The sequence below is a fragment of the Nematocida homosporus genome, assembly GCF_024244095.1.
Source record: "Nematocida homosporus strain JUm1504 chromosome Unknown 4542, whole genome shotgun sequence".
NCBI classification, from domain to species: domain Eukaryota; kingdom Fungi; phylum Microsporidia; genus Nematocida; species Nematocida homosporus.
Window position 1 is genome coordinate 69,530 of NW_026250679.1, and position 14,415 is coordinate 83,944.

Genomic DNA, 14,415 nt, shown 5'->3' on the forward strand with positions numbered 1-14,415 from the left:
TTATACGTTATTTAGATATCTACTAAGTTGTATTGGGTTATTTAGATATCTACTAAGTTATTTAGATAACTGAATAGCAAGATCTGATTACTTACGTCTTAACAACATAATACTATATACTAATAAATCATAACATAACTAAATCATATCTAACTCATAACATAACATAACATAGCATATCTAAATATTAACTCTATTGGGTTATAAATTAAAATCTAAGATAGCAACTTGTAAAATGAACAATAGTCTAAATAGATACTTAGGGCGGATTTATCAAGTAGTTGGGGTAGTTATTGGTTTGGGTTGGATTTGGTGTAGTGCTATGCCTGCTTCTGAAAGTAAGGATGAATGTCAAGGACTTAACCAAACACGGGCATCCAGTAGAATAATTGAGACAATACAGACTTTGTTATACTTAATGGACATCCAATTATCCCGAATAAAGACAGTGGTGGAGTGTCAAATAGAAAGCGGGCGTGAGACTGAAGAACTAAAGAGTCTTAACCAGAATAACTTAGCTCAAAGTCTATTTGATACACCGATTGAGATAGTGCGTCCTTTAGAAGGTAAACATCGTAATTTGAGCTACACACTAATCAATGAAGTAATTCTACAGGAATGTGTGATTGCACTAATACAGAAGCTAGAAGGATACTTAGAAGAGAGTTTTCATGGTAGAGTTCCGGTTGATACGGAAATGGATATCATAAGTATGATAGCAGATCAAGCAAATCGAATGACTATTAAAAGAGGTTCGTCTAATCTACAAACACGACTACGAATGCTTGGATTCGACCCATTCGAAAATGGTGATGTAAAAGAAATGGTTAGTGCTAAAGCCTATCTAGTCAAATTGGGCGAGTTATACCGGCCCAATGCATTAAAAGAACAAATCAAGAATAGTATAACGAAAGAACTAGAGAAAATGAGATATATTGCTGGTACTGATCTGCCAGAAGTTCTAGCTGAACATATGGATGCTTTGGATATATACTTTGAAGGATTACTGAATAATGACATGGACGTAGAACTATACCAAGCACGGCCCGTGGTGCAAAGTTGCAGCGATTCGGCTTCGAATGTATGCGATCAAGACGTGATGTCCTGGAGAATTGAATGTTTCAAGGATATGGCTCTAGAACTATTCATGGTACTGGCTAAAGTTAAACCTTGGTGTGAGAATGAGCCCGGTTTAGCTACATCTGAATTCAACCTAAACAGGTCGGTTGGTGATGTTGAGGCGATACTTTTATGGCAAGACAACGGAACTCTCTATCTGGAATTCAGGTGGGATAGTAGTAAGTCATTAACTGATAAGAGTGAGCAGCATAAGGATAAGATCGCTTGGATTGTTGAATGGCCGACGTCTGAGTTGAATGTATTACTGCTTGCTTTAAGGCTACACAGTAAAATCAACATCAATGTCAAACGGATTGATGTCTATGAGCTTCAGGACTCCGATCCTTTGCTGGTCTTATTAGAACTCTTAGCACTATTTGAAGATCCTATACATTCTTTCCAGACAGATATCTACCTTTGCATGAAATTTGACGAGGACTCTTCGTGCACAGACTCAGTTATGACATCTGACGATCTTGCCAAATGCCAGCAGGTCCAAGAACGAATCAAGCAGCTCGATAAATCACGAGGCAGTGTTGAGTTATATCTCAATAAGCTCACGTCACGTATGCAGAAATCTATTTGGCCACTAGTAACTCACTTCCTTGTAGCCAAGATAGATATAGTTCATCCCCGCCTGAACAAGATAGATTTTCTTGATAACGTCAACTGGAAAGATGGTTATACTCTCAGAATATTACTAACCGGTGAAAAGGATACTGTTATTCGCCTAGGAGGTAAAACCACTAAAGATAAAGCCCTTCCAGTTTGCAGCAGTTTATCCATTATCACTGAGCTTTCACATGCAGCCGGAAACCCCCCGATACTTATTGATTATTTGAAGACTTATGTCATAAACCTTGATGGGTACCTACAGCCCCTATCTGTAGATATGCCAGCTGAGATCTTAACTAAAAAGGTGACCTTCTCTATTGACATTTTATTATCCTATGTATCCCTTACTTACGGTCGAGCAGTGCATATTCCTTCCCTTTGCATAGTAGGCAATCAGCTTGACATTACTGCCGATCAAGTTACCGTATATAAAGTATCACATGCTTTACTCACCCAGCATAGAGCGTCTTACCAACAACTGTCATGTAACAGCAACGCGCTAGAGAAATCTAACCTGCCTATCGTATTTTATACTGCTCCTGCTCGATTCAACTTTCGTATCTACACTGAGGAAAGGATTATCTATTTTATGCTCGTTATATAAATGCTAAGCCCAGCACTATCCCCTAATCCAGCAAATACCAACCCATACCCAATACTAACCCAATTCTCAACTAACTTCTAACTAATAAAGACCTTTCTTAGCCAATACTAGCCCAATACTAACCCAATCAAAGACTCTAAACCGCCTTAATTCTCCAAAGTGTTCTGATCTTAGAATGAGACTGCAGATTGGCCAAGACGAGTTCTATTAAAAACTACTCTCGCCAGTCGAGTAGGTATTTCTTGTCTTGGCATAATGTGATGGGTAGATCCAAATGCAGAATTAGTATTGAATTGGTGGTACTAGACTTGAGATAATGTTTAAATTGATTGATACTTGTTTATTTGTGATTTAGTTGTGAAATAGCTATGTGCTACTTGGCATCAAGAGGACGGTTGGAGCGGCGTTTAGCCGCGGCTTCAAGAGCTAGAATAATCGGAAGACCAATGATCGTTAAGGCAGTTAGTGCAGCTGAAGCAGCAGATAATAGTCGAGTAGTCTTTGCTTGAATGGACTGCATGGGCTGTAAAAGTCTGCCGACTATTGAGTGAATATCTGAGACTGACTGATACACTGAGACTTAGGTTAGTATTCTGAGACTGAACTAAAGTGAAGTAAATAGGAAGTGAAGTTAGTGGGAATGGAGAAGAGAGCAATTCTGTTTTGGGGAGTTCAGTTGGGGTTTATTGGACTGGGGAGTTATTGCATCTGGTTGTTCTGGCAGACAAGACCGTCTCGGCAACTGCAAGTAAGCTTAGTTTCAACCACTCATCCTGAGCAGCCGGAAATGCTCGAAAGAGAGCCGGGGGTGGACTTTAGTGAGGATCTTGGGGAAGAAGACAGTAGGAATGAGATGGCAGTGAAAAAGCAATTGGGCTAGTGCCTGATTAAGTAGATAGATAGTAAATAGTAGAGTTATGGTGAGTAGATAAGAACTCAATATTTATTTGGGCTTAAAGAAAGCCAGTAAGCCTTTTTGTGGCTTGGTTTGCTGAATGCGCTCCATACGGGCAATCACATTACTTACTTTAGTCGGATCAAAGTTATTCTGCTGAACAAGGAAGGTCGTTAAATCTTCAGGCTTGAGAGGGGTAAGAGTGGTGGGAATATGGGTGGATGGCTCTTCCAGGAAGAATAAGTCTTTGGCTTCTTTATAGATTGAACTGTTTTCAGCACTGATTTTGTTATTGGCGATAAGATTGTTGATACTTTTGAAATCACGAATGAGCTCAAATGCCTTTTTTGGGCCGACACCTTTAGGGCTTTTGCAATAATCACATCCAAGCAGAATACATAGATCAACAAACGAGTCCTGGTCTAATTTCATATCAGCTAGTACACGGTCGAGTTTAATCTCCATTATAGACCCTTTCTTCATTAAAGCCGGTAGGAAGTTACGCAGTAGTACTTTGGCCCCAAAAGCTAGTGCATCCATGTCTTCAGTAACCACACCATCAACTATGCCCGTGCTGTTCAAAATGGAGCAGTAGGCTTCGGCTTCGCCTGGTGCTACTAGATAGGGTACGCCCAAACACCTTAGAAGTTCCTGGGCCGAATCAACATGGTACTTAGTGGCTCTAACTGTTCTTTTAGCGAGTTTTTCTATCTCTTGCAGATCCTCTGCCAGTTGTAAAGCTTTCTCAGCTTGTACTTTTCTTTCTTTCCGCTTATCTAGAAGTTCTGTTTTGAGATCCGGCGCAACCCCATCAAACACAAAAAGGGGAGTAACTCCCTTCTCCAGTAAGTTCACGGTCTTATAAAGAATCCCTTGTATATGGGCAGTTGTTTCTCCTTGGGCATTAGTAAGACTATCTTTTCCATATCTAATTGCTACTAAAGATTGATAAAGAATCATACTTGCATCAATCGCGACTTTCCAACCTCTATACTTCCCGATTTGTGTCTGTGAAATGGCCTGAGGAGCTCTTTCTCTTATAACTTCACAAAGCTTATGAATTCCCATTCTGAAAATAATTCCTGCACCGAGCTATACATTGATTTGCTTGTTTTGATAGTTAGATAGTATTTAGATAGTAGTTAGATAGTAATTAAATAGTAGTTAGATATTGTTGAATTTATATAATGTTTCGCTTGTCTTGGGATATGGTTTTGTTTGTAGTAGATTGTGTTGGTGTTATTGGTACGACTGAGGTCGAAAGAATCAGTCGAAAGGAATAATAGAAGGTGGGCAAGACAAACAAAGAATAGAAGATGATGGGTGGATTTGCAAAGGTCTGGTGTGGTTAGTATGGACAGTAAAGAAGATACAGTTGGTTTAAACCAAATGCGGCGTTGAATCAAGTTCAGATGTCTTGTGATGGACATTAGTAGTGGCAATTTCAGTGAAGGCAAGTGGAGTATCTGAAGTATCTTGAAAAGGACAGCTGGATGAAAGAGCTGGATAGATTTCTTCTATAAGGGAGCCTGGCCACAGAAGATCGGCTTGTTCTTTGACTTTGGCAAGAGTAAGAATATACTGATAGAGTTCGGAGTATTCAGGAAGAAATTCAGGTGTACCTAATTTGTCTACTAATGAAACAAATGCCTTTTTAATTCGATCTTCCTTGTTTATCTGCAAATCAAAAGCAATGCTGCCTAGGACCTCTAGGTCTTCCATATCAGAAGTCTCCCTCTTTTTGGTCTTCAGTGCCGGGACCCAGAGCATGCGCTTGTTTGTCTCTTTTCTTTTATGTAGGTTTGTGTTTGTTGATCTCAGTTACTTTGGTTGTTTTTGTAACAGGATCTGGGTCCAGTAGGCCATGGACTCTAGGGTGCGATAGATTTCTTCTTGGAAGGTAATTTTGGTTAAACTGAGAACTTTGAGATAAGGCCGAGGGAGTCTTTCTAAAGAGCAATGGAGTCGAACTAAGAAGCTTTCGGTGATGCTACGGTCTATTTGGGCTCGCAGTGCTTCTTCGCGGCAGTAGACAGAAATTCCACAAAATGAGTCATAGATGACAGCTGTAGCACGAGTGCGCCGAATGATTTTACCGCACAAGAAGACTTCCTTGACTCCTTTAAGGTGGGTTAAGGACCTAGTCTTGAGGGCTCGTCGCAGTAGAAACGAGGGGATCGAAATAGCCATAAAAAATTGGGGTTAGATTGGGTTGTGGTGACGTTTTAGGGGGTTTTAGAGGGTTTAAATGAAGTTAAGTTGGTATGGGGTTGGTATTAGAGTTGGTACTGAGTTGGTATTTGGGTTCAGTGCTGTGCTAAGTTTAATAGGAAGTGAAATGAAGTGTGGATAGACTTACAACAACATATACAAAGTTAAAGGTAGTAGAGACAGTAAAGATTGAGAGTGTAGAGGTTGAGAGAGTAAAGGTTGTAGAAAGAGATAATAAAGATAATTGAAACTATATATGTATTGTGGTATCTTATTATTACAACTGGCTCTAGACCTTGTTGGCCTTGGGGGGTGGATTATGCGCTAGATTAGGAATAGTGAACTCATGCGGAGGAGTAGCCGTAGGTTTTTGCACAATAACTCGTAGATGTGTGGCACTGAATCCTTGGGGCTCAATTAAAAACTGGGCTGGGATCATATTGCGCCATTGGGCTGAAGTAAAGAAAGGACGAACATGCTCGTAAGGGAAGAGAGTCTTTTTAGCCGTATTAATGATAATAGTGTGTATTCTGTACTTAATGTACGCCCGTTTGAAATCAGCCAGTAGTGCATCTATACTAGCCAGAGACTCTTTGGATTCTTTTGCGTCTTCATAGTAGTCTGAAAAGCGATTAATCACAATGATTTTGATTTGGTGCTCTCTAGTTAGTTTAGAGGTGAGTTTCAAACGAAAACAGCTAACTAAAGCTTGGAGACTTTCTATACGCTGAATAAACATTGTGCGTAAGTCATGGCCAAGCTGAGTACTTCTTTTAATCGTATTAGTCGGGCCTTTTTCAATCCAAAGTGAATTAACATCTCGACACATGAACAAAGCAAATAAATAACCAACATTAGCACTATCATCAAGACCATAAACCTCACAAACACTAGGCAAGTTTGATAAATCCATTTTGAAAATTAGAACCCCACACTTTATAGCTTGCCAAAGAAAAAACCAACATTCCTAATATGGTAATTCCTACTTTAACAACTTTATCTGGTGTTCCGCCCAAAAAAGGAAAAACCCGATCACTATGCAGCACTAATCTGTATCCTTTCGGAAAGTAAATAGATCCCTGTTCATGAACTTCATCCCGATCAGTTTTGATAGCACCTTCAATATAAATCACATCCCTATACTCATAAATCTGAATGTTCTCATCAGTACCCAAGTATGAAATCTTCCATCTCTCATCAGCACACTTATCAGCTATTATTTCTCCATTACAAACCACCCGTCCATTACTAAGTGAATGAAAGTTATCACCAAGCACCAAACTAACCCACCAAATCAACCCCAACCAAAATCCCAGCCAGCATACATTCCATCTCACCATATACTAACCCACCCATACATTCACTAAATAGGGCACCCTAACCCTAAATGGTTAGATTAACTTAATACCAACTTAATACCATTTTAATCCTATACTAAACTCAGCTCAACTCAACTCAACTTAATACCATTTTAATCCTATACTAAACTTGATACCAACTTAAACTCAACTTAATACCACTTTAATCCTATACTAAACTCAATACCAACCTAATGCCAACTTAAACTCAACTCAATCTATACTAAACCCAACTCAATCTAAACTCAACCACAACTCAATCTAATACAACTTAAAATACTACTAGCACACACTATCTTTATTATAGCTGATATTATAGCTGGTTTTCTGGTGTTATTTGGCGGTGGCCAGATCCAAGTCCGGATTGGGTGGCGCCTTTGTTTGTACCCATTTGCACACTAATGATTCGCTTGCCCATTTCCAGTTGCTCCTCACTAAAAGTCCGCGTTTGCTTCTCAGCTAGTTTGGGGCCAATGACTTTGTACTTACTGCCTGGGAACTTCTTTTTCAAGTTTCGACTTAAAGAGTAGATACAGATAGCCACTTGTTTTGGATTCCTTTTATCTGGATAAACCAAGTCGACAGTTTGGAAAAGTTCGCTATCTAAAACTCCTATTGATTTGGCGGCTTTCAAAAACATCTCAATATTCTCCATCCGCTTGAAAACAATAGAAGATTCCTTAGCTAAACAAGTCTTTGGCATAAATTTGTTGATAACATTACACAAAACAACGCCACTAGTGAGAAGTTCCATGAGATCTTCGCGTTTTTCATCGATTTTAAGCGATAGAACCTCCTTTAACCAGGCTAGAATTTCGATTTCACTTGATTTGTCCATGATAAATAAATAAAAATGCAATTTAAGACCTTCTAGCTTTTGATATTACCATATAAGGAAAATAAATGTACCATTTAAGGAATAATAAAAACAAACATAAGATGGACATATTTAGGTGTCAGGTAGTATTATGAATGGATTTAGGTTGGTTTAATTTGATATGACTTGATATTGTGTTGTATTATAGTGTAGTATGACTTTTGAACTAGGTTGAGGTAAGGTTTGATTTTGTTTGGTTATCTTAATAATAATATATTGAGTTAGACTTGGGTTAGTACTAATAGGCAAACGATTTATTTGATGATAGGATTAAGTTGGTCTTGGTATTGGGTTAGTATGGTAGTAACTTAACTCAACTTAACTTAACTTAACTCAATCTAATACTAACGTAAGACCAGTTAATAATGCTTATTTCTTGGGCATGTCTGTTTTAGGAGGTGGTGTAGCCTTATTATTGGGCTTGGAGTGGTTAGTATTGGGCTTGGAGTGGGATTGGGTTTGGGATTTAGTGGATTGGGACTTAGAAGAGTTGGATGGGGATGAAGAGAGGGGAGACGGAAAACTAAGGAAGAGACTGAGGAGTCTCTTTCCGGCCAGAATGAGGCAGGCGAGTAATATAACCAATAGAATGGGATGGTAGGCCGTTGCCATAATAGCGGCTGCTATGAAGGCTCCTAAAAAGATGCTAACTCTTCTGTCTCCCCTAGAACAGTTTCCCAGGTGGTGTCGGGCTCCCGTAAGGATTTCAATGATCTCTTGCATACGCCCGTCAGTGAAATTGTTGTTGACGTACCGCTTGCCACTACTAATGGCATCCTGGATCATTCCGCGGAATGTACGTACACCATGCGCAGTTAAGTCGTTTTTCAGTGCGGAAGTACCAGTATACTGCATGGCCAGTGCATTGGCATTTTGGTTCCATAGCTGGCCTAGCTTACGGACTTCAGATACGGCTAAATAGTCATCGACATCTAGAACTTGGCCTTGCTCGCCAAATGCAGGTAGGTTCAGGAAGTGCAGCATCTTTATCTTGGCCAGTTGACTTTGTACGACGTTAGTTCGGTCTAAGCAATCCACACAGTTGGTTCGAATGACCTTGTTTTTCAGAAGTAGTTCTTGTAGTGCCTGTTTAAACACTCGTCGCTCTTCGGGACTTTTCATCATGCGGTGGTAGTCCACTGCATAGTAGTCCACTTTATTTCGCTTTAACTCGTCTATATAGATATTATTAAGCTCTTCTTCGTGGCCAGTTGCATCTAAAAGAGTCAAAAAGACTACATCGCCGTATCTCTTACTGAGGACTTCAAGGTGTTTACGGAATAGTTGGTGACTAATCTCGGGGTCTCCCATTTTGACTGGCGGTTTATACGATAAGTTTATCTTCTGTTCCCAAGAAAGAGGAATTGATCCTCTTATCTGCAAAAAGGAATGAGTCTGTTTGTTCTTCTCAAACTGAAAGATAGTTTCTACACTGTTGGCTGCATGGCCGGTGGCATCGGAACCACGGGCACAGAACCGAGTGCCTGTGTTCTTCCAACTACGTCGACTCAATAAACAGCACTTGACTTCACTGTCCCAGTTTAGATTGAGCTGGCCAAAGTATCCTTGAATAATTCGTACTCCAAATAGTTCGGCGTCTTTGGCATCCTCTTTCTGGCCGAACTTGGCTAGGGGGATATAGTTGAAGATAAAATCAGTATTCTCCTCTTTACTATCTGGACTGCCTAAAGGTCCGGATAGATCTAAGTCTGAGAAGAACAGTCCGGGAGTCTTAAAGAACTCCTGCACTAGTTCATAGACCATCTTATCTTCCTTGCCAGATAAGAAGATAGTTTCGCCTGCTACAACTTCATAAACATTTCGACCCTGTAACTCTCCGACCTTCTTTCTGTCTTTGATATAGATTAAGTACTTGCCATGGTTTGCTTCTATCTCCCCGTAGATTCCGTAGAACTCTCGGCCGCCTCGTAGGTTCTCATTCTTTGTCCAGTTCATTTTCTTTACTACACACACTTTGGCCTCGGTGTCTCCCTCCTCAGTTGTGTTTCTTAAGTACGTTAGGAGGACACTAGAACTACCATTTCTTATAAGCATACGGCCAGAATCCAAACTATGCATAAAAAACAAACCCACACTTCTTGCTTATATTGAGATTAGATTGGATTGGGCTGGGTTAGGATTGGGTTAGTGTTTGGATTAGAGGGAGTGTATGTTAAGGTGTATTGGTGTGGGTGGGTGTATGGTACTAGGAGAGGATGAGTATGAGTTGGTATTGGGTTGGTATGGGGTGCAGAAGACCAAAAGGTTTGAGTTGTCAAAATTACCTCTAGCCAAACCTAGTCAAGATCTATTGCACTAACAAGGACAAGTTTGTTTTGTGTTGGTGTTGTGTTAGTATTGTGTTAGTATTGTGTTAGTATTTGGTTGGTTTTAGTATTGGTATTGTGTTGCTGTAATTATTGATGGAAGTACTAATGGTGCCAATCTTGTGAAAATTCAAAGTAGCCATGATTAAGAAAGTAGGGCTAATCATGATTAAAGTCTTTTGAGATAAGGGTGTGACACTTGCTTATCTTCTTTTTTCTTTCGATGGCTTATGTTCTTATCTCTACGCCTGAGTAAGTTATTGGATGCCTATCTTCAAAATAATTCAAAATATGAGTTGGAACGCTTTATTGCTTCTCGGGACTGTTTGCCGATACATAAGCTTCATCGCGTTGTTGCCGGTCTATACTGGATTGGTCGGATTATGTGTGTCTTGATCGTACTACTGAGTAAAGTGGATGGATCAAGTATGGTAGCTTATTCAGAGCTACCAACTGCAGAGGAGATTGTTGAAACTCTAACCCCAATTGGGTTTTGGTTTTGTAATCAGCACTATGCCATAAATGTTCGGCCCTACACACTAAGCCAGCCACTTGATGCCGTCTATAAGGAGACACCCGTCTCTAACACAAGATCTGATCAAAATCCTTCGTTATCAAACACTCCCTTGTATGTGATAGAATACGCTGACAGCTGTGTTTTCTTTGGACTGCCTATCTATATAGAGGAAGACCGGGCAAGGGCTGATTTAGACGAGTTGAGAAAGATTGCAACTATTAGGACTACAACGGCCATTATTAGTTATGAATTCAATAATGCAAGCCGCTATGTGGTAAGTTTGCAAATTCTATCTCGAGCTATCCATATCTTTGACTGCTCAACCCTATGCTTTGATCTGAACGCGTCCCAGGAAACGAAAGAGAAGGCTAGTTCGAAAGGTTTGGCCGCTGCTCGGATAGAGGCCCAGAATACACTTGATCACGCTGACTATACAACCGCCTGTACACTTAAGTTTTCGTCCGTAGCAGATATTGGACTTTTTGAGCGGATCTTGAGTTCTATTGTCTTATTGCGGCCAGTTATAGGCATTAATTTAGAGAAGGAAACGTTTCACTCTGTCGCCCACATTAGCAAGTTTTCGCTGACCGGCGATTACACCCTTGCCTTTGAACATTTACCTGCTAGTGTGAGTATTGATTTCGGGTTTCTACAGAACTCATCGACCAAATGTAGCCAGATTACGATCAAAGACTTTACCGGCACAAAGATTGCCCTAACTGGTCTTAAGGATGTTACAACTAAACATCCAACGCTAGCTTTGCAAGCAAACTGGCGGACCATTTTCTATTTAGGCCGGCACAGTAAGTCTTTAATCGAAGTAAACACTATTATGGGTCCTGATATCAACCAGGACTCTAATGAGATTATGATGGATGCCCTTAATAAGCAGAGTCCCCCTAAGCCCCGACTCTGTGCTGCCAAGGCCATTTTCAATATTCCCGACTATATGTCATGTGACCCTTTTGACTACTATACACAACTCTACAGTACCACAACCTTTGCTAACTTAGGCATTGCCGTTTCTAACGTCCAGATCGACTATAAAGAGAATCGCAACGACTTTTTCACCACTATCAAGATACTGTGCCATCTATCGAATTTATCACGAGCGGTTCTCGACGAGATCCAGGAACAACATATTAGATGCGAAGGAAAGACGCTCAGCATCCCAGGATGGAAATTTCCAAAGCCACTTATTATTCGGCTTGATAATCCCCAGGTAGATTCAGATCTTAACTACTACCAAGCTAAACACTACTTATGCTTTTGCCAAAATATCACCTATACCAATATCCGGATTGATGGACACCCAACACCGTACGATGGACAGATTGAAACATGCATTGTTCTACTAGTTTTATTCCAAAACATCACAGCTCATGAACTCAGACTCTCAAATTTATATGACAACAACCAAATCACTAGCGAGTTTGATCTAGACGTTCTAAAAAGAGAACCCCGCCGGGGGCCGAAATGGCACTTAGATGTCGACATTTTAGTCTTAAACAATGTCGATGAGCGCATTATTTACTGGATGCTAGGCAGTTACATCTTTCAAGATTCAATGCAAGTCTACATTATGAACCAACGATTCACTAACCTCGCCATTGCTCAAGTTTTGGCCCTTCCCAGATTCCAAAGTATTGCGTCACTCGTAATCAACGACTTTCTTGAACTCAATGAAGTTATCTACTACCATAACCAAGCGGCAATCCAAGGGTTTTCATTCTTCGAGTATACAAACTCAGACCGACTAGAAGATAAGTTAGCTCGCGAGTTAACTCTACGAAAACTAGTCCTTCAACTGGACAGCACCGAAATTAGTTTACACAGTGATGTTTTGAGCACGTTTTTGAGATATGGTATTCAGTACCAGATTGTTCATCCCAAAGCCCAGACTATCCGCACCTCAACCTCCCTTATGAATGCCATTATATTGGCCAGAGATAATTCAACACTTTATAACGTTACTTTAGAAGCGATCAAAGCCGACTTACTTCGCTGCCAAGCTGCTTGCCAGTATCTAACACTCCCAAACCAGTTATTGTCCAACCAGCCGATTGAATTCTACAACTACTCCGTGCAAAAGCTATTCTTACGCTTCGGCAGCAACCAGGTACTGACTGAACCAAACTTAGTAACTGTGCTTCGCTGGATAACTTGGCGATTTAGTAATCTAAATGTCTTACGACTAACCAACGCCATAATACCCAAAAAGGAACAAAAGACAATAACATCACGCAACTATTTACTCCGTGCCCAGGAAGTACTCCTTACGGTTCGACTAGAAGATACAACTCCAACCACTCCACCTATTGAACTATTAATCCGACCATGTCCAGATAATGAAGACACACTTACTACTAATTCTGAAGTAGATTGCACCGTCGTAGCCTATACAACTCTTCGCCAACTAGCAGTCCGCCCAGATAAATTCAAAGATCTTATTCCTGACCATTTCCGCCCCAAAGAATCTCTCCAAGCAACCACCCGTCAACTCAAGAAAAAGGGCCAAGCAATTGTCTGTACTGCTTGTTCACGAAGACTTCATCCAGTATCAAGTAGAATAGGCTGGAAACGGTTTATGTGTACTACGAATACTAACAGCCCAACCAAACCAACCGACAACGACATTCTACTCTGCTACCTTCAATGCGGCCACCCACTCTGCAGCATCTGCATCCTCGAAATATACAACCGCCCAAACAAAGACTCACCATGCTGCCAACAACAATGTACATTCATGAATTCTCGACGACTTATCAGCGCACCACTATCTAGCTTTATTTTCATCGAACCCAATTATACTCCATCCACTATCAATCAAGAATGGCTCAAAACTTTAGTCTGGCATGACAATCTAGTTTATTTCTATCTCCCCTACAAAGGCATTTCCGATCTCTCCAAAGACCTCAACCAAGAATCCATCTATACCCCCACCACTCAATTCCACATCATCTAAACCCATAATGAATAAATTATCCATCCACACACATCTACTCACCTATCACATTGCATTATGTTACATTACAATAGTATTGAATTGGTATTGTGTTGGTACTGGATAGGACAGAGTGAACTGGAATAGAGCAACGTACTAACTGCAGTAGCATCATACCACCACTATACCAATACCAATACTAAACCAATACGATCAATCTGATTACTAGTAAGCCACTCACTACTTAGTAGTACTAAACTAATACTAACTTAATACTAAACTAATACCAACTTAATATGACGTCATCCTATACCAACCCACCCCAACCGTATTTACTCAATAAAAGACTCTACTTATCCCAAGGAATATCTTTAATAGAGTACGTATAAGTTAAGTACTAGTTAAGATGGACTTAGTACTAAGCACTACTACTACTTACTACTACTTATACCCACTAGTACTATATTAATTTGAGTAAGACCAAGCAAGACCCTATTAAGTCCCTCAATTCTACCACCCAACATAACATCCCAATTACACCTCTATCTTTATTTAACTATAAGTCCAAGTACTAACTCAACTCAATACTAAACACCACTCACCTCAATACCACCTCATCATAATCTCTAGCTAGTATTTTGTTCTTCAGGCCCATAATTACTTCATTCATCTCCTCTTGACTTATCCCTTCTCCTTCTCCATATACCATAAACCCCTTATACCCATTAGCTAAAACAACTCCATTCACACTCCGACCCTCATATCTCACTATCTCACTAAATAAACTATAATTACTACGACCTACAATCTTATCTAAAATATCCGTAGCTGCATAAGCTAAAATCCTCTCCATCCCCATACTATTACTCTCATAAACCAACTCATTATCATGTGTATATAACCCAATATACATCCGATTGTTTGAAACTTAAAGTTTAATTTTCTATG

General features: G+C 40.1%; 10 protein-coding genes across 10 annotated transcripts; 2 read left to right on the forward strand and 8 right to left on the reverse strand.

Annotated features, from left to right (window-relative positions):
- Positions 1 to 235: 235 nt before the first annotated feature.
- Positions 236 to 2,338, forward strand: NEHOM01_1086 (uncharacterized protein; the record flags this gene model as incomplete). Its single annotated transcript, XM_051489964.1, has 1 exon — positions 236 to 2,338. One exon carries the CDS (start codon positions 236 to 238, stop codon positions 2,336 to 2,338), a length of 2,103 nt encoding a protein of 700 aa, XP_051345924.1.
- A 943-nt stretch (positions 2,339 to 3,281) lies between these two features.
- Positions 3,282 to 4,301, reverse strand: NEHOM01_1087 (flap endonuclease-1; the record flags this gene model as incomplete). Its single annotated transcript, XM_051489965.1, has 1 exon — positions 3,282 to 4,301. The coding sequence occupies one exon, from the start codon at positions 4,299 to 4,301 to the stop codon at positions 3,282 to 3,284; it is 1,020 nt and encodes a 339-aa protein (XP_051345925.1).
- Positions 4,302 to 4,613: 312 nt separating this feature from the next.
- NEHOM01_1088 (uncharacterized protein) lies at positions 4,614 to 5,003 on the reverse strand (the record flags this gene model as incomplete). Its single annotated transcript, XM_051489966.1, has 1 exon — positions 4,614 to 5,003. One exon carries the CDS (start codon positions 5,001 to 5,003, stop codon positions 4,614 to 4,616), a length of 390 nt encoding a protein of 129 aa, XP_051345926.1.
- A 51-nt stretch (positions 5,004 to 5,054) lies between these two features.
- NEHOM01_1089 (uncharacterized protein) lies at positions 5,055 to 5,423 on the reverse strand (the record flags this gene model as incomplete). The annotated part of the gene is made up of 1 exon (XM_051489967.1): positions 5,055 to 5,423. One exon carries the CDS (start codon positions 5,421 to 5,423, stop codon positions 5,055 to 5,057), a length of 369 nt encoding a protein of 122 aa, XP_051345927.1.
- A 310-nt stretch (positions 5,424 to 5,733) lies between these two features.
- NEHOM01_1090 (uncharacterized protein) lies at positions 5,734 to 6,357 on the reverse strand (the record flags this gene model as incomplete). Its single annotated transcript, XM_051489968.1, has 1 exon — positions 5,734 to 6,357. The coding sequence occupies one exon, from the start codon at positions 6,355 to 6,357 to the stop codon at positions 5,734 to 5,736; it is 624 nt and encodes a 207-aa protein (XP_051345928.1).
- On the reverse strand, positions 6,335 to 6,784 carry NEHOM01_1091 (uncharacterized protein; the record flags this gene model as incomplete). The annotated part of the gene is made up of 1 exon (XM_051489969.1): positions 6,335 to 6,784. One exon carries the CDS (start codon positions 6,782 to 6,784, stop codon positions 6,335 to 6,337), a length of 450 nt encoding a protein of 149 aa, XP_051345929.1.
- Positions 6,785 to 7,115: 331 nt separating this feature from the next.
- NEHOM01_1092 (transgelin) lies at positions 7,116 to 7,640 on the reverse strand (the record flags this gene model as incomplete). The annotated part of the gene is made up of 1 exon (XM_051489970.1): positions 7,116 to 7,640. One exon carries the CDS (start codon positions 7,638 to 7,640, stop codon positions 7,116 to 7,118), a length of 525 nt encoding a protein of 174 aa, XP_051345930.1.
- A 408-nt stretch (positions 7,641 to 8,048) lies between these two features.
- NEHOM01_1093 (phosphatidylinositol 4-phosphatase) lies at positions 8,049 to 9,758 on the reverse strand (the record flags this gene model as incomplete). The annotated part of the gene is made up of 1 exon (XM_051489971.1): positions 8,049 to 9,758. One exon carries the CDS (start codon positions 9,756 to 9,758, stop codon positions 8,049 to 8,051), a length of 1,710 nt encoding a protein of 569 aa, XP_051345931.1.
- Positions 9,759 to 10,236: 478 nt separating this feature from the next.
- Positions 10,237 to 13,488, forward strand: NEHOM01_1094 (uncharacterized protein; the record flags this gene model as incomplete). The annotated part of the gene is made up of 1 exon (XM_051489972.1): positions 10,237 to 13,488. The coding sequence occupies one exon, from the start codon at positions 10,237 to 10,239 to the stop codon at positions 13,486 to 13,488; it is 3,252 nt and encodes a 1,083-aa protein (XP_051345932.1).
- Positions 13,489 to 14,065: 577 nt separating this feature from the next.
- On the reverse strand, positions 14,066 to 14,380 carry NEHOM01_1095 (uncharacterized protein; the record flags this gene model as incomplete). The annotated part of the gene is made up of 1 exon (XM_051489973.1): positions 14,066 to 14,380. The coding sequence occupies one exon, from the start codon at positions 14,378 to 14,380 to the stop codon at positions 14,066 to 14,068; it is 315 nt and encodes a 104-aa protein (XP_051345933.1).
- Between the last annotated feature and the right edge of the window lie 35 nt (positions 14,381 to 14,415).